Below are 26,934 nucleotides of genomic sequence, written 5' to 3'. Positions count from 1 at the left end.
AAGCTACGGTTAAGAGGGCACGCAAGTCCAGTACTGTTTAATGGTCATCACATCACGTGTGACTGTCAAACCGATGGTCACGGAAACCGCTGGAAAATATGATGTTTAAAACTTGTCATCTCAGGCCCATGCACTTCTCAACATAGACTTCAATTTGTTTCTCTCGCTACGTCTCTGTAGGTGATTGTATTATTTCCAGTTGTGCTTATAATGGCTCGGCTGTATGCAGAAACGGAGGGTTTGTTTTGGACTAGAGTTCAGTTCTGTGAGAGATCTGATCCCAGATGGAGTCCAACTTGATTTAGAGTTCACACGTTTATTATTTTGATTTCAACAAGACCGTTTTCTCCTATAGCCAGTCAATAGTTTCTCAGTAGAACAGACAAAAATGAGTTCTTTTATGAAGTTGATAGAAGAGGTCATTACAACTCAAAATGATTAAGGATTTACATACTCAGTGACATCTCACATATTCAGAATATGTGTTATTCCTAACTTAATTTTCAAATCCAAAATACAGTGGGCTGCTTTGATGAATTTCTTATTGAAACCTGGTCATATTGTGTTCGTACTTATACATATTTTAGATGAAATGCTGGTATAGTCACATTTTTAAAAATGTGACGATACCAGCATTTCCCCCTAGCAATTTGAGCGTTTTTGAATGGATTCTGACTAACTTAAACACCTCTGATTGGCCATTGTGTTCATACGCTCAACAGATATGTCTGTGATTGGCTACAATGATCAACACTTCAAAAACGTGTAAAATTGAAATCTTTGACGCTCTTCACCGAGCACTTACACAGATACACATGGGAGCGTTTGAAAGCAGGTGTCTATCAGCAGACCATATTTCATTTCAACAATGTTGAACAGAAGAAATTAACCGGAGAAGATTTACACATCAAAGAAGGCGGAGCTTCAGAGAACACCTACCTATTTTGTAGTCGCAACGGACCAGTGGTAGTACGAGGGCGTTTTTCCAGCCAGAGTGAACTTTTCTGGAAAGTTCGCTTTAGAAAGCTGTTTCAAACTCCAAACGAACTTCGTTTTGGCCTAATTTTGCTCGAAATGATGTCACACTTGTTTGTTCTTCATTTTAGCTTGAAGTGTATTGGGACCTTTTCTTAGCACATTAATACATGGATATTATTAACTAAGTGGTCAATTTAGATTTTTTTTTTTTTTTTTTTTTTTCCATGTCTCTAAGGAAAGCTGGTAAAGGAATACATCTAAATTGTCTTAAATATGTTTCATATTGTATGTAGGCTAAAGGAAAGCACTCTTTAGAGATGTTCAGCCAAAAGACTGGGATTTACGATCCATAAACCAGAGCTTGCAGTGAATCCATGGAGGATTGAATTACGACTTAATCCCTTTAATGAAATGCTTTGTGCTGTAATCTGTCGAACAAGATGTTGGAGACTGATACCATTCCCCTCTCTAATGTACCACCCAGACTGTGTGTGTGTCTGTGTGTGTGTGTGTGTGTCTGTGTGTGTGTGTGTGTGTCTGTGTGTGTGTGTGTGTCTGTGTGTGTGTGTGTCTGTGTGTGTGTGTGTCTGTGTGTGTGTGTGTCTGTGTGTGTGTGTGTGTGTCTGTGTGTGTGTGTGTGTCTGTGTGTGTGTGTGTCTGTGTGTGTGTGTGTGTGTGTGTCTGTGTGTGTGTGTCTGTGTGTGTGTGTCTGTGTGTGTGTCTGTGTGTGTGTCTGTGTGTGTGTGTGTGTCTGTGTGTGTGTGTGTGTGTCTGTGTGTGTGTGTGTGTCTGTGTGTGTGTGTCTGTCTGTGTGTGTGTGTCTGTGTGTGTGTGTCTGTGTGTGTGTGTCTGTGTCTGTCTGTGTCTGTCTGTGTCTGTGTGTGTCTGTGTGTGTGTCTGTGTCTGTCTGTGTCTGTGTTCACTCTCAGATTCAGTGCACATGCAAAGAGCACCAGTGCATGGCAGCAACTGGGATATCTTCATTAGATGTTTGGTAGACGTCTCCTTTTTAGGTTATTACTTTCTAGTTTATACTGTACATTTATATACAGAAGCATCACAATTTAAATATTTGAGCCAGCATTTAGAAACTCATGAAGAAACTGTAATGCTGTCTTGATGCCATTGGCTGAATAGGTCCAACAAAACTTTGCAGACTGAAATTCATATGTTTGAATCTAAGCGCAGAGGGATATACTGTTTGACGAAGATTAACACAGAACTTGCCTCTTTTAATTTCTCTATTTTGTGCAGCTCTCCTCTTAGAAAACCAAACACCTCCTTCTCTCACTGACTTGTTCCATTGAGGAACAGTTTTGCCCGAGGAGGTAGATTAACGTCTTGCTGTGGGAATTTTCAGGCATGCTCGGTTTTTGACTCATCTTGCTTAATTGCTAAAGCAATTAAAATGTTTTCTGCTGAACATCATGGGGTGGCACCTCGGCGGTCTCTCTCTTTTACTCCGTTTTAGCGCACTGTTATCTCTGGAAGAGCTGCAGAAGAAAAGTCAAGCGAAACACAACATACAAGAGGGGGAAAAAAACCATTGGCTCTTTCCCAAATATGATTAGCATATCACCCAGAGAAAGAGAGGCTAAACTCTGCTATCTTGACTGAAGCATGTAGCCAAGATTTTAACATGAAAAGAGTAAGACAGATTACACGATGCTGCAGGTAGCTTTGCTGATATTGCGATTAGAAAATTACTTGGGAGATTTGGGGTTTTGCGCACGAGTTACTTCACAAACTGCTAATTTAAAGTCAAATTTGGTTAGTTTTCAGTTGAAATACATGGTCATTATTAAAAACATATTCAGATTTCATCTAACCGTGATCAGTTTGACAGTAATCAGAGAAATTACCTTGCCGTGGCCTCTCAATATTGCTGTTTTGATCGAAATTTATGAGCTTTTATGAGGGTTTCGCCATTTTGTTGTAAAAATGAAGCCAACAATAACAAGCCTTATTAATGGCTAACTCAGTGACGCTAGGTATTTGTTCGCTTTGGCAATGTGTGGGAATTTCATTAATCTCGTTCGCTGGACAAGGGGGCATTCTCAATGGAGACGGTTACGCTCATTTTATGCTTAATTCTCAAAAACTTGGAGCCCACAAAGGAGTGTGAGAAAAAGGGAGGTTCTTCTTCACTTGATCTTGCTGAACCGTGACCAGAGACCCAGATAGAGAGATCTTTGCCTTCAAGATTTAGGAACAACGCTCATTTTCCCCTTCACTGGAACTCAATGGGCTTTGGAGATTCTTAACCATAGGTACTTCATTATATAGCATAGTTCGCTTTTAATTACGAAGCCTCGGATTCGTTGTTGTTGTTTTACCACATACTGACTTGTTGACGATGGTTTCCTTTGGGTTTTTATTAAGATGATCACCTAAGTGTAAGGTTGGCTCTTTTGCAACTTAAAGTATAAAGCTATGGAAAAAATCAAATATTTCCTTGTTAACCGAGGCGCTAACTCAGAATATGTGGGGGGAAATACAGCAGTATCTCATGTCTTCATCTTATGGCAGTCTAGCAACCTGACTGCTAAAGGTGAGAGGTCAACCGTTAGGTCATGGTTTAGGATGTCCTGCCTGCCAGTCAAGCCTGATTGGGTGTTTCATCTGTCAATCATGTGCAACTGAAATGAGCTCTGACAGGTTCGAGACTTTGTGAGGGTCGAGATTGCTGGTAGGGGAGAGATGGTAAAGATAAACGAGCTCCTTAGATGGGTGTTAATTTATTGGACTGTCACTCTTTCCCCTCGCTGTTTATCTTTCACCCCAAACGTGTGAGACCTGAGCCTAAGGGGCTGAAGGTTTATGAGTTGGGGGAGATATTTTGGGATATCTGACAAACGTGACTGTGGTTCGCTGTTCCTGAAGGCAGAAGGTTGAATGCAATGGGTTTGTTAGATGATGCTCCTTTAATATTATGCACTACCGTTCAAAATCAATATTTCGTAGAGATGTCTCAATATTGTCAATAAATTGCCCCCTCATAAAATCTATGCCTATTCCTAGATTATTTACCATCTTAGAAATGAATGCTGAATTGCTGTCAAATTCATTTGAGCTTGAACTGTAGGCTTCCATTTCCTGTTTCTTGCAGTGAGTCTAGGGAATTGTTTTTTTCTTAATACGGACACCATCTCTTCCTACATGTTTCTTTCTGTCCTCTTTTTCATACCATTCTACTCCCATTGCACCTTGGGTAATAGATAACATCTGCATGAAACCCCTGTCTGTGCATGCACTTTAAGAAGGTGGTGTTGGCTTATTCTTTTGTTATTAATTGGAAGTGTGAGGTCAACCCAAGGATACTCCTAATGGCTGATACGGAGAATGGATGGTTGGGATTCGGATGATAAAAGGCGGGGAGGGAAGGTTTACACCGCTGTTCGGCACTGGGAAGTTATGAGGCCTGGTTAATCCGGGTAGACCTCTGATGATGGATGAGAGCTTTCTCTTCTCAGCTTCCCTCTCCTGAGAACAGACCTATAAGTGCACTTCTGTGGGAGGAATTGGGCTTGTTGGGTATCCAAATCTCAATGGAGTGTAAAAAAAGTATATGGGGTAAGATACAGGAATCTAGGAGTGCAGAACAAAGTTTTGTCTTGTATGGAATGTGCATGAGTGAACCGGTCAAGAACATGTCTGGGTAATACTTCCATCTAAAGGCGTATACATTATATTTTGCTTAAATTTTCTCCATATTTTCACTACATTTCTCCCAATTCTCCAAAAAACGTTAAAGTTTAATGAGAATTCTCAGTTAGAGTAATGAGAATTACACAAAAAAATCAAAAATTGGAAAAAATGTGCTTAATTAATGTGAAAATATCACAGTGCAAACATTTTGCAGAAGTGCAAAAGACCAGGCCATTTTCTTTATGCAAAATATAACGTTTCAATTTTGTGGTTAAATATGACCTGGACATGTTTTGTAAAGTTCATCCACATGGCCCACCTCAATCATGGTTAAACTTAATGAAAAGGCCTGGAATCCTCATAAAAACACATGTTATGGTCTTGGCCTTGCTGTTCAAATGTGTAGTAGGATTTGGAACATCCAAACTTTCCAGGAAAAACACGAGATATTAAAAAAAAATTAAATTGTGAGAGGCGTGCAGAGATCAGGTTTTATGCTGGAATGATTTTTAGTCCGAGCAACAGGTCTTTGGGTTTTAGTTTAAGGATAAAGAGGATTATATTGCTCTCATATGATTATAAAAACACTACCTCAGAAATGAAATTGTGTGATTTATGCATTTGTTTCCATATTTCTGATTTTAAGCTCATTTTTCAAAATCTTAATATACTGAAAGGTATATTTGTGTTGCTATTAAAATACAATCCTCAATGGTCAACAGCAATTCACTCATGTTTAATGGAGTGAGAAAATCAAGAGTATTGCTTATTATTTTGCATTTCTCTTAAGAAAATCAATAGCAACTGCCAAATCTTGCCAAATCTCTTTCGCATCAGTCAGCTTGTACAACAGCCCGTTATGCCGACTGCAAACTGTGTCAGAGATGAATTTGGTCAGGTTGAAGAGGCTACCAAGGGCATCATAATACAATTTTAACATCATAGTCTCATAGAAATCCTCTCATTTATCTCTGCTTTGTTTGGCTCTTGCTGCATTCTGGTTGATGTGGTGTTATCTAGAGCTGAAGTTAAAGATGGAGACTGTTTATCTGCAGCTGACAAGAGGATGAGGCTGAAGTGTTGGGTGTACTATCATTGGATGCGGTTGAGCAGCCTGTGACCCTCCATGTCTACTGGACGTCTGAATACAGTGCTGTGATAACCCTACGACCCTGCTCCTGCTGGAAGCTAATCGGGATGCTTTGTATATCTAAAACACAACGAGAGACTCACACGGAAGGAATTTATTCTGTTTTAGGCAAACATTTGTTCCCACAGTATTAACCTTGGTCAACCAGATAAACCAGAAAAACTGTGGTGGTTAACTAGCATTATTGGCAATGGTCCACCAGCTAGACCAGCATAAACCAGCATGGAAATTCATGCTGTTTTATGCTGGTATTTTTTTTTTTTTTTAGCTGCGAAAGTTGGCTGCATTGCCAATGTTTCCTAATGGACTGGCTGACTTATAAGCAAGCTAGAGGTCTGATATTGATCATTATATAATAAAACATAGTCTCCTTAATTGATGGTGTAGCAACATGGTAAATCAATATCAATTCAAAGTTTCTGGGTGAGAACGTAAAGCGAGTTCAACAAGTCCAGCTCTGGGGAATTGCATCGATAAATCAAAAAAATGTCATGAACTTGTTTCTTACACATCATTGATCAAACCAGCTTTTAGGAACCTTCAACCACCCAGCTGGAAATAAAACAACAGGAAAGTGAATTGTAGCGCTCTATAATGACTTTCTACAAATGCAATTAGGCTATTATTTAAAGACAAATTAGTCTTTATGTTCTTGTGAATGAACACTTCGCAGTACAGCTGCTGATGTTCACTCAATGCCTTTTTTTTTTTTTTAAATATTGTTTTATTTAAGTTTATAAACGTTAAATTGCTCATTACTCATTACACCCTGTAGTGTACATTTTGAACTGATGGTAACCAGAAGAACGTTTCAAGATGTCATGAACTCTCTTTCCTACTAATCTTCAAACTCTAGCAAAAATGAGCCTGCAAGCTCATTTCGCAGGTCTTCGTAAGGGTGAACCCTACAGCAACACATCATTCCTTATACGCAGAAGTATTTGTTCAACATTGTGTCTTGAAGTTGGCAAGGATTGGGTTGTAAATCATCTGACAGTTACCTTCCATGCCAGGTCTGATTGCACGGTTACCTCATTCGCCTCCAGTACTGTAAACTATTCATAGGGCTGAATTTTTCCATACCTGTAATTTAAATGGTTCTCTTTTCGTCTTTTCTTTCAGGCTCTGCTCTGCTCTCCTTCAAAAAGAGTGTTTTAATACTGACTCGCTGATTATAATTTGGTTTTGGAGTTGGAAGGGGTTCAGCCATCTTCTCACCATGAGTGAGAGTGACAACCACTTGAACCACTGTATTTGTTGAAACCTTGGTAATTTTCATGCACCTTTCTGTTTTCACTCAGTTCTGGAATGGGTCTTGGAGTATTTAAAAAGATTTTTTTTTTCCACTGTCACGGTCATGTTGTTGGTAATCTCTCCCTCAGCCGATTACCGGCAAACAGGGAGTCACTAAATCGCCTCAGTGAAACCTTTTAACCCTAGATCTTATCCACCTCTTCTTACTATCTGCTTTATCTTGCCCTGCTTCCTTCCTTTCTGTCTATCCAGTCCTTCCTCTTTCCAATGTGGACAGAATACTGGCATGTGTCCTGATGTCAGAATCAATCAATGTTGGATAGTATATAAGGGAATTAGCTATAAGTGCATTAGACTTAGGTGTAATAATGACTGCTAAAGACATGTGAAACTGAAGGTACTAAATTTACAAGGTATTAAAAAGGAATCTGGGTGATACTATGCAAATGCCGCGCATTCAGGATAACAGATCTTTCCCAAGCAGCTCTAACTTATTGCATGTTACCAAGTAACACACATGTACAATCACTGGATAACCATTGCCTTGTTTGCTTTCTTATAGCTCATGCTAAAGTCTCTTGGAATATTAACTGAATTGGCATATTTGTGAAACTCTATCATTTACTCGCCCTTATGTAATTTTTATTTATTTATTTATTTATTTACATTTGATTTATTTTAATTAATTTATTTAATGTATTATAGTTTCATTGGATTTACTAATTTATTTTTAATTATTTTTTTGTTTACTTCAATTTATGTTAATTTAATTGTATTTTATTTATTTATTTTTATTCATTTTTATTTTATAAAGCCTTTTTTTATAGAACAGTCAAGTGTAGACAGGCAAGAATCTCTTTTTTTTAGGTTGACAACATCCATTTATTTTCATTGTATGGAAAGAAATATTTGTTGTGTGTGAACTTTGAGTACATGAGGGTGAGTAAATGATCACAACTTTCATTTTTGGATTAACTATTCCTTTAAAAAGTGTAATTTGTAAAAGGGACTCATAGCACATTTATTAATATAATATAATATAATATAATATAATATAATATAATATAATTTTTTTTAAATATAATATTATAATATATTTTTTTCGAAAAGAAGTCAACGTGGGCAGTATTTGAGCCTGTCATTTTACAAGACTTATCAGCTGGGACCCTGTAGGCTCGGTGACAGCTGTCCGTCCAGCTATCCCTCAGAATGAGTTCCTTCCTGTGGTGACAGAACCTGTCCTGAAAGGGTTAACCATCTGGCATTTTATTCCCATGGGAGGCTGTATGTGTGTGGTGCCAGGTGAAAGTATGGTGCACCAAACCACAATGCAGTTTGTCCACAGCTAATCGCCTCATTCTCAGATGAGCGCTTGCGTAAATGGAGAGGAAGAGCGACTGGGCAAAATAGATGAACATGTTGACTCAATCTTAATCCTGCTTCCTTCCTGTCTGGCCTGGGAAACGGAACATATGAAGCCCTGATCGCACCCAAAGAATATGCCAAATCTAACACTAATGTTGGCTTTCTCTCATGCATTGGCCCTTATAGGTCTTATAGGATGAATGGTGTGAAAAGAGTCATTCTATATATAAACTTTTCCATTTTACAAAAGCAACAGTCATGCAGACTCTTCAGGTCCCATAGGTTGGAGTGACAAGCACTGACGCAGTGGTATAGAGACCCAGCAGCGGGCGGTAAACGCATGCATCAGCGGGAGAGTAGCCTAGGGATAGAACTTCCTCACAATGGCTTCTGTCACTTTTAGCATTCCTTTCCGTCTGCCTCAGAGGAAACGGAGGAACAATTCCACGGGCACCTCTGCCGTGCCGTGACCCCTTAGCCTCTGTTGTGATAGCCCAGCAGTCGGAGGCTTTCACCAGAACATTTCCCATCACCTCCAGGAGCCATAAGAGATCACCTTCCTGGATGTCCATGACTGTAAATTAGCCGTCAACATGTCACAGGATACAGGCGGGAACTCTTGACGGAAAAAACCTGCTAGTATCAGACATTTAGCGCTTTGATTTTTTTTTTTTTTTTTTTTTTTTTTTTTTTTTTTCTGTGGTCACAAGATATCTATCTTTCTTTCTATTTATTTTTTGTTTTATTTTTTTAATTTTGGATTTTTTTTTCTCCCATTTTTGTAATTCTTTTTTTAGTTCATTTAATCATTTTTATTTATTATTTTATTTATTTATTTATCCCATCACCTCCAGGGGCCACTAGAGATCACCTTTCTGGATGTCCGCTACCATAAATTAGCCATTAATTATTTATTTATTTTTTGTTTTTTAATTTATTTATTCCTTTTCTTTTTTTTCCCAATTTTTTTTTCTCCAATTTTATTTACTTTAGTCATTTTTTCCCCATCACCAATGGCCACCAGAGATCTCCTTCTTGGATGTCCGTGACCATAAATTAGCTGTCGACATGTCACAGGATACAGACAGGAACTCTCGCGAAAAACCTGCTAGGCTCAGGCTTCAGCACTTTGAAAATCTTTGTCGCTGACGAAGCGCTTCTCCTCCATTCTCATTTCCTGAGGCCTTTTTTAGGTGCTTGTGTTTATTTAAGGAGGGCATTGTTTTCATTGTAAGGATGATGTGGCAATTCTGCCTGTGGCGTCCTTTTTAGTAAAGGACTATGATGCAGACATCTGTTCTTCTCATAAGTGCAAATCTTCCCTCCACACTCACGTCACAATCAAAACTATAATAGTATGTCACAATGGACACGTGAATGGAAAAAGTATGTCAAATGAAATCAAACCCTTTCCTCACGTTTTTGTTTTGAGAGCTTATTGAGGCTCAACCCTTCCAGCGTGGTCTTCAAAACTCTGTTCTTTAATAATAACAAGCATCAGTGAAGTGGAACATTTTTGCTGAATTTAAACTTCCTTCTGGTCCAGGCCAAGTCAAACATCTTCATTCTTATACTACGAAAGTGTGTATGACTTTTGGCAGTGTGGAAGCAAAGTAAGGGTGGCCTGTAGTCTCAGAAGACCAAAAAAAGTCAATCAAACTAATATGAGTCGTTTCAAAGTAAGTCCATTTGCAGCCTGAATCTCAAATTGTCATCAGTTAGGAATATTATTTACTTAACTATTAGACACCAATTCAAAACAGCTGCTGAGTTTGAAATAATGTATATTCTGTAAAAACTTTGTGAGCATGTCTTTGCTTTTTTTTTTTTTTTTTTTTTTTTTTTTTTTTATATAACCTTACTGACCCCAAACTTTTGGACGGTAGTGTACTTTCCCTTTTTCTATTCCGTTTTTGCTTGGAAACCTCATTGGGATTCTTTGCAGTAATGCCACTTTGTTTGTGCAATCCCTGCTTCCTGATTCCGCTCAGGTCAGGGCCACTGACCCTGACCCCGGGGCTAATCCTGGATTAATCTGCAGCTCAAGCGGTCTTTGCTGCTGCCTCACGACTTCTGAGCCCCTGCGCTCTGGGCCTGATGTATTTACATTGGCGAGAATGAGTGTTTCTCTGAGATTGAGTGAAAAAAGGAGAGTATGGAAAGAAACAGCTGTTCAGTTTCTTTCTGATTCACCCTTCTCAGGCAATATATTTCAAATATCCGCTGATCCGATCAGTCTGTTTTGGGCGATATTGTGTCAATCATAAAGGTGTCTTTTTCTAACATGCACCTGATCCCTGAACGGCCGAGGCCGCCCACCCTCCTGGGGTCAGGGCACAAGAGGGCAACGCGTGTGAAAGGCAGACGTCTGAGATTGATCGCTGTTGAGAGAGCGCTTGTTAATAAAACATGTCTGTGGTGATAGAAAGCTGTATTTTCACAGATGTCTAATTCAAAGCAAGTCCTCTCTCTTCTTCATAATTCAAGCCTTCTTAACAGATACCTTGTGCTGAGAGAAAACTATCTGTGGTTTGTTGACATTCAAGCTGTTCCTGTAGGAAATGGATTTTCCATCAGATGTGCAGATTTAAACTACATTGATTTCACCTGTCATTCATTTCATCTTTAGTATCAAACAGGAAGAGGAAGTGGTTTTTAAGGTTATGTTTTTGATATGCTTGTTTACGAATGCTTCTAACTATGCAAGCTCAATTTCATGGGTTTTTTTGTTGCATTATGCGTTGCTGTTGCCACAAGGGGTGCTATAGTAGCCATTGACATAAGGGGTGCTTCTCAATTCTTATTTGTGCATCCTCGTTTCCTTTCCACGCTTCCTTTCCTCGCGTCTTAGCTCCACCCTTTCAGGATGTAAGGGAAGGATGCAAGGAAAAGACTCGAGGACGGAGGAGTTTAATCAAGTGAAATGATATATCCTCACTCCCTTTAGCGTCACTTCAAAGCGTCATCAATTGCACTTGAGGGATCTACCCATATGTTGTTAAAGTTTCAGTTATTTAAAAAAAAATTATTATAAATATTAATAAAGCAAGATGCCCTGTTGAAATATGAGATGTAAAGTTTATTTAAACTGCAAAAGTAAAGCATACATTTAAATTATTGTGACAGATATGAAGGAGGAGGAGAATTTATACATGCGTCAGGTTTTTCGATGAGAAAGCCTTCCGCAAAGGATACACCTGTATATCCTCGCTCAGGAAGCTTCCTCACTCCTCGTTCCTCGCCTCCTTGCGGTGCAATTAGAGAATTGAGATGTCCTTCAGGATGGCTGAGTTCGATCGGTTTCCGGATCATAGGATCGAGGACGGAGGAGCAAGGAAATGAAGAGGGATATTGAGAAGCACCCAAGCTGTGTCCCAATTCAGAGGCTGCATCCTTCAAAGGACATGGACTTCAAAGGCCACGCCTTCAAAGTCCGCGAATGTCAGACCAAGCTTTGTTAAATGGGATGTTCTAGCCAGAGGATTGCTCTTGTTGCCTAACAACTGTGACAGCTGCCGTTGATGAGCGGCAGTAACATTTGTGCTGGACTTTTTTTGAAAGAACAAAACAGGGTTCACAACTTGTCTAAATATGATCACCTTATTCAATTTATGTACATAATAAATATTATAAACTGTATAATAGTGTTGTCAAAAGTACCGACTTCGGTACCAAGTTGAGCAGATTCGTAAATCTGATTGGCCATTGTGTTCACACGCTCATCAGATTTGATCATTGTAGCCAATCACAGACATACTGTATATGTTGAGTGCGTGAACACAAGCACCAATCAGAGGTTCTTACAAATCCACTCAACAGTGCTCAAAGCATCACATTTTTAAAATTTCAGCACTGACTTGGTATCGAAGTCGGTACTTTTGACAACACTACTATATAACTAAAACATTTGAACTGCTTTAAAGTAGGGATGCACAATATGTTGGCCACCATATCAGTATTGGCCGATATATGATCATTTTCAATGTTATCTTTATTACCGATAAGAGAATTTAGCTGATAAATAATGGATTATTTCCTTCAGCTGAGCCTGAGACACTTCAGATGTGCATTGTTCACCATGATGGTTTTGAATTGCTTGAAATATGATTTGAATCACTTCAAAAAGGAAAATACAGTTAAATGCAACATGTGCAGTGCAAGTCTGTCATAGGCTACATAACATTATAACGAGAATTCATTGCGCGCTGGTGTTTTAACGCGTTGTTTCTTTAATAACCATGGGTATGTTACGCACTAGTCAAGTGTTTACATTGGCGTGCTTGTGAGAGATGTATATATATATGTGTGTGTGTGTGTATGGTTTTTTTTTTTTTTTTTTTTTTTTTTTTTCCTGTAAGACAAATGGGTGCCATTATATTGTTTGTTGCACAGTCTTGTACACACACAGACGCCCACAATCACAGGGTGCTAATTATATCTTTGAGAATGGAGCATTTGAGAGTTTGGGTCGGAGGTGGTGATGCGTGATGTTGCGCACAAACATTTTTAAATGATCCTGAAACAGAACTAATGTGATACATACAGCGGCGCATAGTTTAGTCTGTGGGTAGAAAGACATCAGCAGATGTAGTTTATTAGACTTGCTCATTACAGATGAAATCACCAGTGAAGAAAGAGAGTGTACCTGAAAACACCTCAAAACATATGTGCATTTTAAAGTGCAAAAGAATTGTACACCTTCTAAATTCTGCAGATTTATAAGGTCACAAAGATGATGGAGGTTATATGGCCGAACAGCATGCATGGACCCCAATTTTATTGACTGAATGAGAGGTAGTGACCCTCCATTTATGCAAAACAAATGTTCCTGAAGGACATGCAGTAAAATGTGTTTTATTTGTTTAAAAAGGACCTCATGCGCTGACATTTACAACAGAAAGATCTGTTCAGTCTGTTTTATATTTTCTGAATTAAATTTAGTCTTTAATCCAAAGCAGCAAATGAGGTATTTTTACAAGTGATTTATCCTAAGAAAAACTTGCTTGTTCATTTCTTTCGTCGTTTGTTCGTTCATTCATTCCATCCATCCATTGTTTGTTTGTTTGTTTGTTTGTTCATTCCATTCGTTCTTTGTTCGTTCATTCCGTCTGTTTTATTCCGTCCTTCGTTCATTCATTTGTTCTTTCTGTCCGTCCTTTGTTCTTTGTTTGTTTGCTCATTCTGTCCATGTTTCATTCAGTCCATCCTTCTTTCATTCTGTTTGTTCGTTCGTTCATTCATTCCGTCCATTGTCCGTTCATTGTCTGTCCTTTGTTCTTTCATTCTGTCCATCCATTGTTTTTGTTCGTTCATTCTGTCTGCCTTTTGTTCTTTCATTCCATCCTTTGTTTGTTTGTTCATTCCGTTCATTCTGTTTGTTCATTCCGTCTGTTCTGTTTGTTCGTTTATTCCGTTCTTCGTTTGTTCATTTCTTTCTGTCCATCCTTGTTTTTTGTTTGTTTGTTTTTGGTTTGTTTGTTTGTTCATTCTGTCTTTCATTCGACCTTTCATTCTGTCTGTTCTTTGTTTGTTTTTGTTCGTTCATTCATTCCGTCCATCGTCCGTTCATTCGTTCATTGTCTGTTCTTTCATTCCATCAATCCATTTTGTTTGTTTGTTCGTTCGTTCGTTCATTCTGTCCTTTTTTCATTCCGTCTGTTGCCGTCCTTCATTCGTTCTTTCTGTCCATTCTTTGTTTTTGTTTGTTCATTCCGTCCTTCATTTATTCATTCTGTCTGCTCTTTCTTTCATTCCGTCCATCCATTGTTTGTTTTTGTTTGTTCATTCGTTTGTTCATTCCGTCCTTCATTCGTTCATTCTGTCCGCCCTTTGTTCTTTTATTCCATCCATCCATCCATCCATCCATCCATCCATCCATCCATCCATCCATCCATCCATCCATCCATCCATCCATCCATCCATCCATCCATCCATCCATCCATCCATCCATCCATCCATCCATCCATCCATCCATCCATCCATCCATAATTCTTATCCCTTTTTTTTTTTAAATATTTATTTTTGTGTTAGATAAATGTGTATTTACAAAACAATATGAGTATACATAGAGTGTGTGCGTGTGTGCGACATCAGGGACGAACGTGTTCAAATTAAAACTTTTAGTAACTAGGCTCTTAAATTCTTGCTATGAAATGTTTCATGTTCTGATCTATTCCTCTCCACACTTAGTGTTGTATAATGGTCTTTCTGTGGCTCTCAGCTGTGATTAAAACAGGTCCAAACTAAACAGCAAGAGTACACCAGACCTGCTTTCCAGTAGTTTTAGAAGCATTCCTTCACCGTTGTATCATCTTTTGATCCTGGAGGCCAACAAAAACAGTGTAAGTGTGTGTGTGTGTGTGTGTGTGTGTGTAAGAGAGAGAGAGAGGCTGTGGAACAAGTATGTATTAATTTATGACACAAAAAGATGTTGCTCTTAAGGCAAGACATTTAACAGCATGAGTCATAGATTCAGGATGAATGTAACTGTACTGTGAGCAGATAAGGACGCTGCTTACCTCATATACAACCAGGCTTCCAGAACTTTAGATATGAATCAGGTGCAACATCCGGCTGGAACATATTAGGGATAAAGACAGCTTTCCCTCTCTCTGCTTTCTCTCCCTGAGCTCTTATCAGAGTCTTACAGGAAATCGGCATGTGTGAGTTGTCAGAACAATAACACAAGTGCACTGCGGCATGCAGTGGGTTGGACCACTTCCATCTCTCTCTCTCTCTCTCTCTCTCTCTCTCTCTGTGTGTGTGTGTGTGTGTGTGTGTGTGTGTGTGTGTGTGCCCACTTTACCACACGCAGACACAAGGCAAGCTGTTCTACATGGATGGGCATTGATGAGGGTCACATGACAATACAGTATACACACTTTAAAGGACTTACAAACGTTTGCAGCATTTGTGTTGTTGCTAATACTCAGGCTTACTAATTATGGCATTATAATCTTATTAAATTATGGAGTTCTCTGCATTTTGGATATGTGAGGTTGGCATCTAAAGCAAGTAAAATTCATATTAAAAAATCTTTTGATAAATGAAAGAATTACACAATACTGTTATGATCCAAAAATAGTTTAAATACATATATTTTGTTTTTGGTAGGCACTGCTCACCCTCACGTCCTTTTTTTTTTTTTTTTTTTTTTTTTTTTTAAATCAAATGTACCCCTTATTAGGCCCCAATTCCCATTCTTTTATAGTTATAATTTACCAATCATACTCATGTTACAGAATTGTAGACATACAGTATAAACATATAGCAGGTGTTTGGCTGTTGTCAAGTTTTAGCAAAGAAAGCACAGCTTCACATCATAAATTTCAGCGCAAAGTGACGTTTTGAACAAAGCAAAGACATTATTTAAAAAAAATCAATGTGTTAAAACTTGCAAATTTTAATGGCTGCTAAGCAAGACTCTTAAACACAGCTGTCTGCTCGTTGTATGAGCCAGTCTCATTAAAAACTGACATTGCCGTTCATTTTTTACTAATGTAACTGTTAGTTTTGGCTACTTTTCTGCTATTTTTTTTTTTTACACTTGTGTTGGACAAGCTCACCCAAATACCACACAATTACACTTAAAGGTTGGTTATAGTTCAGTTAAGGTGTATCTTGTCTTGGAAGATGCTGTTGATAATGTGTGTATGAGTGTGTATGTAACTATAGGTGGAACCTGTTATTTATATTCGAGTACTTTGTATGTCACCTGCTCCTCTTAAACTGTAATTATCACTCTGAGTATAGAGTACGTCACTTCTGTGTGTGCGTGCGAGCGAGGGAGCCAGCCAGCACACAGTCATACAGCATACGCTGCGAAGAGTGATGATGTGGGTTCTGGCTTTGTCCGCGGACCGCCTGCATACATGGTGTCACGCTAATCCCAAACCACCCTCATCTCTCTCTTCCTCTTCCTAGCTGCTCTGCTCTCTTCTGGGCCAGACTGAGTTTTGTGCAGGAACTCGCTCCGCAGCCCTTGGCAGAGGCTCTTTAATTTAACAAAATTTGAAACTGGAGAAATGTGCCGCAGGATGGACTGTCAGTTCTTGGTGTATAAAGACAATAGCAGTGTTGGCGATCTGGACTCACAAGTAGTGATGTTGTTGAATGATTGTTATTGTTAAAACAAATGTTTCCGCTCTCAAATACATTTTTTTTTTTTTTTTTTTTTTTTTTTTTTTAACATGAATAAAATAAAGTCGAAATCAGATCAAAATTTAACCTATTTGCTGACGTCTTGACTAACATTTTTTCCCCCCTGTTGTTTTACTCTAGCATATGCCACAATGCTGAAGTAAAACGAGTTTCAGATGTCATTTAATTACTTTTTATTTTATTTATTTTTTTTAGCTTTTCAGATAACTATATTTTTTGCTTTGAGTTTTATTTAAAATGTTTTTATTTTTTTCTCTCTTCATTATTATTATTATTATTATTAATAATAATAATAATAATAATAATAATAATAATAATAATATTATTATTATTATTATTATTATTATTATTATTATTATTATTATTATTATTATTATTATTATTATTATTATTATTATTATTTAGTTATTTTAATATTCTGTAATATTTGTTTATTTTTCTGGCCATTATTATTAACAATAATAATAATAATAATATTATTATTTTTATTTAGATATTCCATATTTTGTCACACTTTTTAAAATGTTTTTCTGACCTTTTAGCTTATTATTATATAGTTATTTAGATATTCCATAATATTGTCACTTTTTTTGTAGTAGTAGTAGTAGTGGTAGTGGTAGTGGTAGTGGTAGTGGTAGTGGTAGTGGTAGTAGTAGTGGTAGTAGTAGTGGTAGTAGTAGTAGTAGTAGTAGTGGTAGTAGTAGTAGTAGACCCATGAACATTTGTGCTTCAAGATACACAATTATTATTATTTTTTTTTTTCTGGAGTTAATGATGCTTGAGTATGTGTAAATAGGCGTATATAAAAACATTTAAACCACACAATATTGGTTTATGTAGGATGAAAGAATTCACAAATACTCCTACAAAAAAGTGTTAGGAATAATACATGAAGACATTTTGTGTAAAGTTTGTATTCAGAGATGTGTTCTTCCATGCTAGAAATGTCCGGTGGTGGCGTCAACAAAAGGGATGAGTCCTTTCGTAATATCTGCTCCCGCAGCCAAAACCAAGCATACTTGGCGGCACAACATGAACAGCTGACCAATAGATCAAGAAATGAGTAACTTGTGTGCTAATGTTATTCACCAGCTGTTTTGTCTTTCTAATACAGCAAAAAGCTCTGAATATGTGAACTTTGGATGTCTTTTAGAAGTGGAACGATATTGGAAAAGCAGTTTTCTTGATGGAGAATGAAGTTTTGCCATTGTTAGAATAATATTGTATATAATTTTTCACTTCTTGAGTTTACAGCCAATGTCAAGCACACTTTCTGAAAGCAACTAAGCCAAATATACTGTAATTAGGCAGTCTTCTTGGCAGCCATGCATTCAATAGAGTGACCATTGTGGACTTGTGAGGGTCCACAGACTGAACCATACCAGCGTTAAATACAACTAAGTAACAGAATGTCTTAAGGGAAGTGACTTTATCTGGCAGCTTATGATTGTAATGCTATGGGAACATGTACCTTTGTGGGCTTTGGATCGGAGTTGACCTATTGTTCGGTCGTGGATGTGGCCATGCATGACTAGCAAATGGAAAAGTCAGTCAGGAACAAAGAGGTCAGTGCTGGAGATCTTGGTACCATCATGTATAGCAAGCATGGATTAGAGCTGATCTCACATACCCATACCAGGTTGAATAACCTACCTTAGGGTTTAACAGTGCACATGGCGTAAAGGAAGCGAGAAGGTTTTCAGTTGATTGGAGAAACTCCTGCGAACAAGACCATGTGAGAAGGTAGAAGAGAGGGAGCAGAACGTATATCCCTTTGTCTCTTCCTGCTACACTGCTCATGCAAAGAAAACAGGGTGGGCATGTATCCGTGAGAGTGGGAATTATACAAAAAAGCTAAAAAGTGCAAGTACGGGTCCAGTTACTTGCTCGTTAGCAGCCCCAAGTTCTAGTTCCCCTCCAATAGGCCATTTCATGCTATGGAGCATTCTCAAGACAAAGTCTCCAGTGTGTGTGTGTGTGTGTGTAAAACAGACCCCCCAGTAGTTAGGGTCTAAGACTACACCGGGTAATGGTGTTCCTCCAGGCTTTATCTGGCTCCACTTGACTGGATTTTCACAGGTCTTGCAACTAAAGGTTGAAAGAGGATCTATCAAAGAATGCTGTGGTTGTGGCCTTGTAGATCTAAATGAGACCAGTTTTGTGGTTATTCTTGCAATATTTCAGTACCTCTACTGTTTTATTAGTCTGTCTGACCTGTCTTCAGCTCAGTCCAAATCAGACTCCATAGTAGCTTTTATTGCCTTCTAGGTAGACTCTAGCCTGATATTGTCTAAAGAAAGCTGTTGGCTCATGTGTCCGGATAGATCCCAGATAGACGTGGAGCTGTTGGTATTGGAGTACAAGGATCTTTAGCCAGTTGGTCTTGTTTCCACAGGTGGCCCTCTGTCTTTTGAGAAAGAGACTGAATGAGAAAGAGGAGGGGGTTGAAAGTCAAGGGATAGAATGAGAGGAGGAGGAGATAAGGGTAGCATTTAGTTTTTGGCATGCGCAGCCTCCGCTCTGTATTTGCTCTGGTTTCGTCAGGCCCGACCATATGCCAAGCCTTCGAGCTGAAGCGAGCTTTGTGCATTCAGAGAGACGGTGCATACTTGAATTCCAACAATAGTAAACTTACATTTCCCCTCCCGGTAAAACATTCCAGACGCTAGTGTTTTCTTTGAGGGCTTCAGGAACTGGATTTGCTGCACGGCTCGGCAAAAATCATTGAATACATGTGGAGAATATCCTGTCGAAGTGTTCTATTTAGGTTATGTGGTGGACAGAATGGCTGTACTGTCTTACTCCTTGATTTACTGGAGTTGCTTACTAAGGCAAAGATTTGAACAGACCCCTGACCTTCCCTAGGTATTAAACGTTAATGACGCTCAGTTTGGGCGACAAACATGAATGATGACTCAAATTGTGTGGTTTATTGAGAAGTGTGCTATAACTTTACTAAGCAACCACCTAGCAACACCCTAACAACCACTCAGAATATCCCAGCATCACGGTGCCAACTTTAGCAACTTCCGCATGTAGTGTGGAATGATGGAGCTCATGTCTCGTGTGTCTTCGGTGAAACACTCAGATGAGAGTGAGGTCTGAGACAGCAGATGGTCAGTCAGAAGGGCTCCTAAAACAAACAGATGTTTAGGAGACGCTGACAGACATGCTGAGAGGAGCTTGAACTACTGTGTTGGATCTACTTTTCTGTCTTTTGCTCTTTCTTTCACTCTCTTTATTTATTCTTTTATTGGCAGGTGGTTGGGCCTACCTGCCCTTTTTGCTCTTGATTTCTTAACTTTCGCTCTTTCACTCTTTCGCTCTCACTTCCTTTTGCTCTTGTGTGCTCTTTCGCTCTTTCTTTCACTCTTCCTTTTTCTTTCTTTCGCTCTTTCTTTCGCTTTCTTTTTCTTTCACTTTCTTTTGATCTTTCTTTTGCTCTCACTTTCTTTTGCTCTTGTGTTCTTTCTTTCGCTCTTTCGCTCTTTTGCTCGTTTTCTTTCGCTTGCTCTGTAGCTCTTGTTTTCTTTCGCTCATTGCTTCTCTCTTTCTTTCTTTATTTCTTTGTCTTTTTCTTTCTTTTATTCTTCCTTCCTTTCTTTCGCTCTTTCTTTCGCTCATTCTTTCTTTTGCTCGCTCGTTCTTTCTTTTGCATGCTTGTTCTTTCTTTTGCTCGCTCTTTAGCTCTTTTGCTCGCTCGTTCCTTCTCTTTCTTTCTTTTGGTCTTTCTTTCTTCCTTTCGCTCTTTTGCTTATTCATTCTTCTGCTCATTCTTTAACTCTTTCGCTCTTTCGCTTGTTCTTTCGCTCATTCTTTCTTTTGCACGCTCATTCTTTTGTTCGTTCTTTCGCTTGCTCTGTAGCTCTTTCATTCTTTTGCTCGCTCTTTCTTTCTGTCTTTCTTTCACTCATTTTTTAGCTCTTTCGCTCGCTCTTTCATTCTTTGGCTTGTTCTTTCGCTCACTCGTTCTTTCACTCTTCCTTATTTCTTTCTCTTGCATTCTTTTCCTTTTTTATATTTATTTCTTTTACACCTTTCTATCTTTTGCACTTGTCTCTTTTCTTGCTTTTTCTCTCTTCCTCTTTCTGTCTGTCTGTCTATTCATGTCTGTCTATCTCAGTCTACATGGTGGATTGATTGTTCCCGGCTTGAGCTCAAACACAAATAATCTCACAGATGGAGGCTCACACACACCATTCTGACAGCTGTCAATCAAAGCCCTGACCTCAAAACACAACCCTCGCTCAAGCATTTATTAAATCAAACTATACAAATAGAGCAATGGTAACGCGATTTAATCAGTGTATTATGCTGGTGAATTCAGGGCCTGTGTCAGACAGATAAAGCGGTAATTTTATGTTGCATTTGTTTTGATAAATTACTAAGATTAGAATTTATTTTTAATCATTATCTCTGCTGGGTGATCCCTGGGTGGGACTTGTTGAGTGGCAGACACACTGAAGAGGTGTATGTGTGTGGATATGGGTGTGTTCCTTGTCCTCTTTGACCTGTGCGTACAAAGATGGTAACACCAGGTTAACTGCTGTTTGTTAACTAATCTGTTGACTGTTTTCTGCTCTCAATAGAGTTTAATATTCTAAAATTGTAATGTTTGTAGTATCTCATTCTTTAACTCCATAAATGAAAGTCAAGGCTACTATAGTAGTTTAACACAAACATTTGGAAACAAGTTGAAGTGTTTTTTTTTTTTGTTTTTTTTTTCGGCATGTCCCAGATCTCAAATGTTCGTATGTATCTCTTTAAGATTAGATTGGAAAAATGTGAAGACATAATTACAGATTCGGTTGCCATGTTTTGTGTCTGCAATAACAAACCCTGTATTATCTCATAAGATGAAATAGATGGAGTATTCTTCGTTGTGAATTGTGGCCAAAACTATTATGATGTTGTCAGGTTGCCATGAATTTATGATATGTATTCAAGCAATTATGGAAATGGAATGAAACGGGGAGTGGAAGCACTTTCTCTCTTAACTTCTGCGTAAATCTTTCTAAAACAATATCACAACAATAAATGTCTTGTCTGATTTTGACTGAATTCTCTCTCTCTCTCTGTGTGTGTGTGTGTGTGTGTGTGTGTGTGTGTGCAGATATGAGGTCTACAGGTACAGCCCATTACTTCTCTTTCCTGTTGAACACATCAGACTATCGCATCTTGCGCATGGATGAGGATCACGACCGCATGTATGTGGGCAGCAAAGACTACATCCTTTCTCTGGACCTCCACGACATAAACCGAGAGCCCCTCATAGTAAGAACCAACACAAAACACTCTTTAATCACAAATTAATGTAATATATTTTTGACCTATTTATATAATTTAATTTCCTTTGTTGTTTGTTTTTTGTTTTATTTATTTATAAATATATTTTTTATTTTGTGTTGTTTTTTTACTGTTGGTTTATATATATATATTTTTTAATTTTATTATTCATTTTTATTTTAATAATAATAATAATAATAATAATAATAATAATAATAATAATAATAAAAAATAATAATAATAATAATGGATGGAGTTATATGGCTGATTGAGATTGATTGATTGATTGATTATTAATATATTGTATTTATTTTATTATACATTTATAAATGTATTATAAATGTGTATTTGTACTGTTTTATTTCATTTATTTATTATAAATACATTTATGTATTATTTCCTTTTTGTATTTAGTTTTACTATTTTTATTCATTAATAATAATAATAATAATAATAATAATAATAATAATATTAGTATAAATATTTTATTTTGTATTTGGCTTTTTTACTGTTGATTATTTACGTATTTTTATTATTCATTTACATAGTATAATAATAATAATAATAATAATAATAATAATAATAATAATAAAAAGAGTTAGTAAATACATTTTTAACTGTTTTATTTATTTCTTTATTTAATTTTGGTATTGTTTACATTACTTTTTTGGCTTTAGTTCCTGGTCAAGCACAAGCCGCAAATCACAACAGGCTCCAAGGGTCATTCCTGTATCACTGTTACTTTTACTGATTAGCTCACCGCAATGCAGGAAACTGGCTATTAAATTCTATAAAACTGAAGCCTGAATATGGGGGGAACCCTGGGGCCTTATAAAAATGCAGGGTGAACATTCCCTGGCTAGTTCGGCTCATTATGGTGAAAGGTTGTTGAGTTAAATGGGATCGTTTCTGAGATAGTGTGTCATTGTTGTGACAAATGGGATTGACCTTTCTCTCTTTCTTTTTCGTACTCTCTCTTTTAGATACACTGGCCTGTTTCCCCGCAGAGGAAGACGGAGTGTGTTTTAAGTGGCAAAGACACAAATGTGAGTGTTGTCTTTTCAATTGCTTTGCTTCCACACTGCTCACAGACTCTGATCTGGAGAATGGCATGAAAACGCTTAAACCCCATCAAACTACAGGACTGGAACTAAATGTTGTCTAATTTGTTTTTAAGACCTCCAAGAATTGTTTCAAAAAGTGTTATGACAATATACACAACTAGTTTCTTTGTTTAGACATCTTAACTCATTTCAATAACTCCAGCCAGCTCTCACTTATGAAACTCTATGGCTTTGTATGTGACATCTGCTTGTAGTTTGGATTTTAGCTGTAAATGTCATTACAGATGCACAACATGTATAAAACCAATTGGTCAGGGTCTACAACCCTCAAGCTCAACAAAAAAAAAAAACTATATATATATATGCTGATATAAATGAAGTGAAAGTGAGATATTCAGGTTTAGAAGAAGTGCTGAGGTCAAATATATGTTACAAACCTCAACCCTCCTGGTCAGACACCACACACAAAAACATATGCACTCATAGATATTCAGAGGAGGAAAACAGATGCTAGATCCAGCGTGAAACGAACTCAAACCAGTCAAATTCCTGGATTTGCGGACATATGGAATTGGGTGTGTGGTTTAGTGGTCTGGTAAAGAAACTGTGTGCATCACCTGATCTTCTTTAGGGAGGAGGTGTTTGGTTGTGCACTGGTATGGTACTTAGTGTCTGGTATGGGAGTGGGATGTTATGGCTTTTAACCACCGCTCATGAATTAGTCATAATGTTGAATACACTTGCTGTGAAATGAATCCATATGTAGCTCTGTATGGGGTACTTTTCTGATATCTGATTTGACTCTTTTGAACTTAACATAAGGTTGCTGAAATCAATGTCAGTACAGAGTTTAAAGAACAAGGAGTAACTGGGTGATTCTTTCCTGTGATTTCCTATGGAAACAGGAAGTTATAACAAAACAGCCAATAGTCTTTGATTTGATTTATCACAGATAGATGAAACCATGATCAGCTGCATGCTGTTGCTAGTTAGTGGCAGGTGGTATTAGGCCTGAAACATAATCTAATGCAAAAACACATCTCTATGAATGCATGTCCATGAGTTCGGGTTCAGTAAGAATTTGTTTTTTTTTTTGTTTTTTTAAGTAAAGTAATGCTTTTATTCATCAAGGATGCATTAAATTGATCAAAAGTGACAGTAAATGCATTTATAATGGTACAAAACATTTCTATTTCATATTAAGCAGTTTTCAACATTGATAATAATAAGAAATGTTTCTTGAGCAGCAAATCAGCATATTAGAATGATTTCTAGGATCATGTGACACTGAAGACTGGAGTAATGCTGAAAATTCAGCTTTGCATCACAAGAATAAATTAAATATTAAAATTTATTAAATGGAAAACATCTGTTTTTAATTGTAATAACATGTCACAATATTACTGTTTTTACTGTATTTTTGATCAAATAAATCTTACCGACCACAGACTTTTGAAAGGCAATGTATGTCAGAATAAAATGAAAGGTGCAACTGCATCATAGTAATTATGATAAACTATCAAATATTCTATAGCCATTTTCTCTTAGGTCAACTACAGTGAAAGTGGAGCAACAGTTTGAGAAGTATAAGTTTGAAAAATGCTGGCGTGTTTATAGCTAGCTACCCGAATACCTGAATGCGTTAAAACATTAGCATCTGTGTTTGCATACTTGCATGTTTTTGGCATTGATACAGTTCTCATTTTAGGACCAAACACCTCTGCATACTGCAATCAAAATTCTTGATCTGTTTTCCTAGAAGTGTTGGACTAAATTTCAAATGTTTATATCTTCTTAAACTTTATCTTAAAAGTCTTAACTTTATCTCAGCATTTAGCAGTAGCATGTAGCACATAGCACTAACATAACCTAAAAGCCATGATCTAAAAGCCACATTTAAAATTCTAATGGGTGTTTTGTTCAGTCTGTCATAGACATGTGTGAAAATAGTTAACGTGATTGTTTCCTCTCTCAGGGCGAGTGCGGTAATTTCATCCGTCTGATCGAGCCATGGAACAGGACGCACTTGTACGTGTGCGGGACGGGCGCCTACAACCCTGTATGCACTTATGTCAACAGAGGACGCAAACCAATGGTAAATAGCCTTTCTGAGAGCGGGGTAACAGGGCATGAGAGGTGTGTCTTAAACATTGCAGCTACACCTGGATACCTGTGAGGCACAGGTGTTCTTACTGTATTTATAGATACGCCTTTTCCAGATTTCTCCACAAATCTATCCATTACCGTCTTTTACAGTTCATCAACTGTGATTTTTCACTCACCGTCCCCCTGTGTCCCTGCTTCCCCCCCCCGTAAAAACCCTCCAGGTGTTGGCTGGCGTTCACCCTCACAGCTGCCTTCCCCAGCGCACTATAACTCTCTCTCCTGTTTAGTCTTACTCTTTAATTGACGAGCTTGAGTTTCTTCGCTCGAGCCAGGCATCACTCTGTGGACCCTCTTTGCCTTTTTAGGACCCTTGCTTGTACGGCTAGCACTTTGTCTCTCTAAACACAACACTTGTTCTCTAATGGCGGTCCAGGGACGTTTAAAGTGGAATTAATAGAAGCCAGAAGTTTCTGAATCCATTTATATCACTACTTTTTATATTTCAATGCGCACACACACACACTTATAAAATCACACCTATACTAATACTATATGTGACCCGTGTCTGAATGCGCACGGGCTAATTTCGAGCTACAGGCAAAACAAGTGAAAAATGTAAATTTTGGTTGAAATTGAGGTTTTCACAAAAAAGAGTTCATTAAGCCCTCATCTAGTGATCCCAATGCTCCAAATAGCAATTAAACATCTGAAAGTATCTTTATTTGTACATTTTCTGAGAGGAGAGGAGTTTCCTTTGACCATGAAAAATGGCGTTTTTCTCAGCTCGCTTCTGGACGCCTGGCACTTTTGGTTTCGCTTGGTATCGTTTTAAAGCGCAGCATTCCAACTTTGTCAATATTCATAGTGAATTTTCAATGGTATAAGTATGAACCAACGAAATGTGATTTTTGAACTCATGCTGATGTAAACAAAACGTTCTGACTCACGCTGACTGACAGATTCGAATCACGTGATCCCGATATACACATACTGTACACCGTATTTAAAAAAAATCTGCTATGTCTTAAGTGAATGTTTGCTTAACTGTTTGGGAAAAACATTATATTAGATCTGTGTGAATACAGTAATAAATAGGCTGTATGTTTCATTAATGTTAATCAAACAATTGTGTAATCATGGAAAAAAGAATTTGAATACTTTTTTTTTTTTTTTTTTTTTTTTTTTTTTTTTCCTATAGATATGAATTTTTGACTTGGTTTGTGCCAAATTTGGTGGTATTGCCAGGGATTTAAGTTTGGTTGCTAGATGATTTTGTCTTGGAAACTTCAGAAAACTTTAACTCGATTTTTCTCAAAATTGACATTGCTGACTCTATCAGCTTCAAACAGGTCTAGCTCAGTCTTTTTTTTTTTTTTTTTTGTCAGATTCCAACAAATCATACACCATTTTGAAGGTTTTTTTTTTAAATAGAGAATGTGAGTATCTCAATAACAGTATCTCATTTTTGAAAATGTGCTCATTGCGACTCATTTTGCCAGCATGGGTCACATATATAGTTATGCATTTCCTAAAGGGATAATTCACCCAAAAAGGAAAATTCAGTCATTATTTTTGTAACTTTGTCATCTCAAACCAGTTTGCTGAACATTAATGTTTTTTTAACAAAATCTTCATTTTTTTTTTTTTTTTTCTGACAGAATTTAAAGTCAGTGTTTACTGCTAATCTATGATGAACCATTTAACGAATCAACAACATTTAATTGCCTTTTAGTTGGTTCTTGTCAGTGAAATGGTTGATTCAATGCACAAAAAATAGTGAACATATTTGTTCATAAGTTGTAATTCAACCAAAGTCCCTTTCAAGGAAAGTCTGTTCACTTGGCGGCCATATTTGCAATGCCTCCGGACAGCTATTCCGGGCATCCAAGACCAAGTCCTATCTATTTGAATGGGGAAAACCTG

At 37.6% G+C, this 26,934-nt stretch overlaps 1 protein-coding gene across 5 annotated transcripts in view; it reads left to right on the top strand.

Moving 5' to 3' along the window:
* Window positions 1–26,934, top strand: part of sema3fb (sema domain, immunoglobulin domain (Ig), short basic domain, secreted, (semaphorin) 3Fb) — a 117,971-nt gene that overhangs the window by 69,314 nt on the left and 21,723 nt on the right. For all 5 annotated transcript variants that reach the window (XM_051912922.1, XM_051912925.1, XM_051912923.1 and 2 more), the window contains 3 exons: window positions 21,669–21,829; window positions 22,825–22,887; window positions 24,881–25,000. In XM_051912922.1, coding sequence (XP_051768882.1) covers window positions 21,669–21,829; window positions 22,825–22,887; window positions 24,881–25,000 — 344 coding nt within the window. The remainder of the gene's footprint in view (window positions 1–21,668; window positions 21,830–22,824; window positions 22,888–24,880; window positions 25,001–26,934) is intronic.

Source organism: Ctenopharyngodon idella, chromosome 11 (genome assembly GCF_019924925.1).
Source record: "Ctenopharyngodon idella isolate HZGC_01 chromosome 11, HZGC01, whole genome shotgun sequence".
NCBI classification, from domain to species: Eukaryota; Metazoa; Chordata; class Actinopteri; order Cypriniformes; family Xenocyprididae; genus Ctenopharyngodon; species Ctenopharyngodon idella.
Note: the sequence above shows the minus strand (reverse complement) of the source record. Positions and strands in the feature narration are given on the sequence as shown.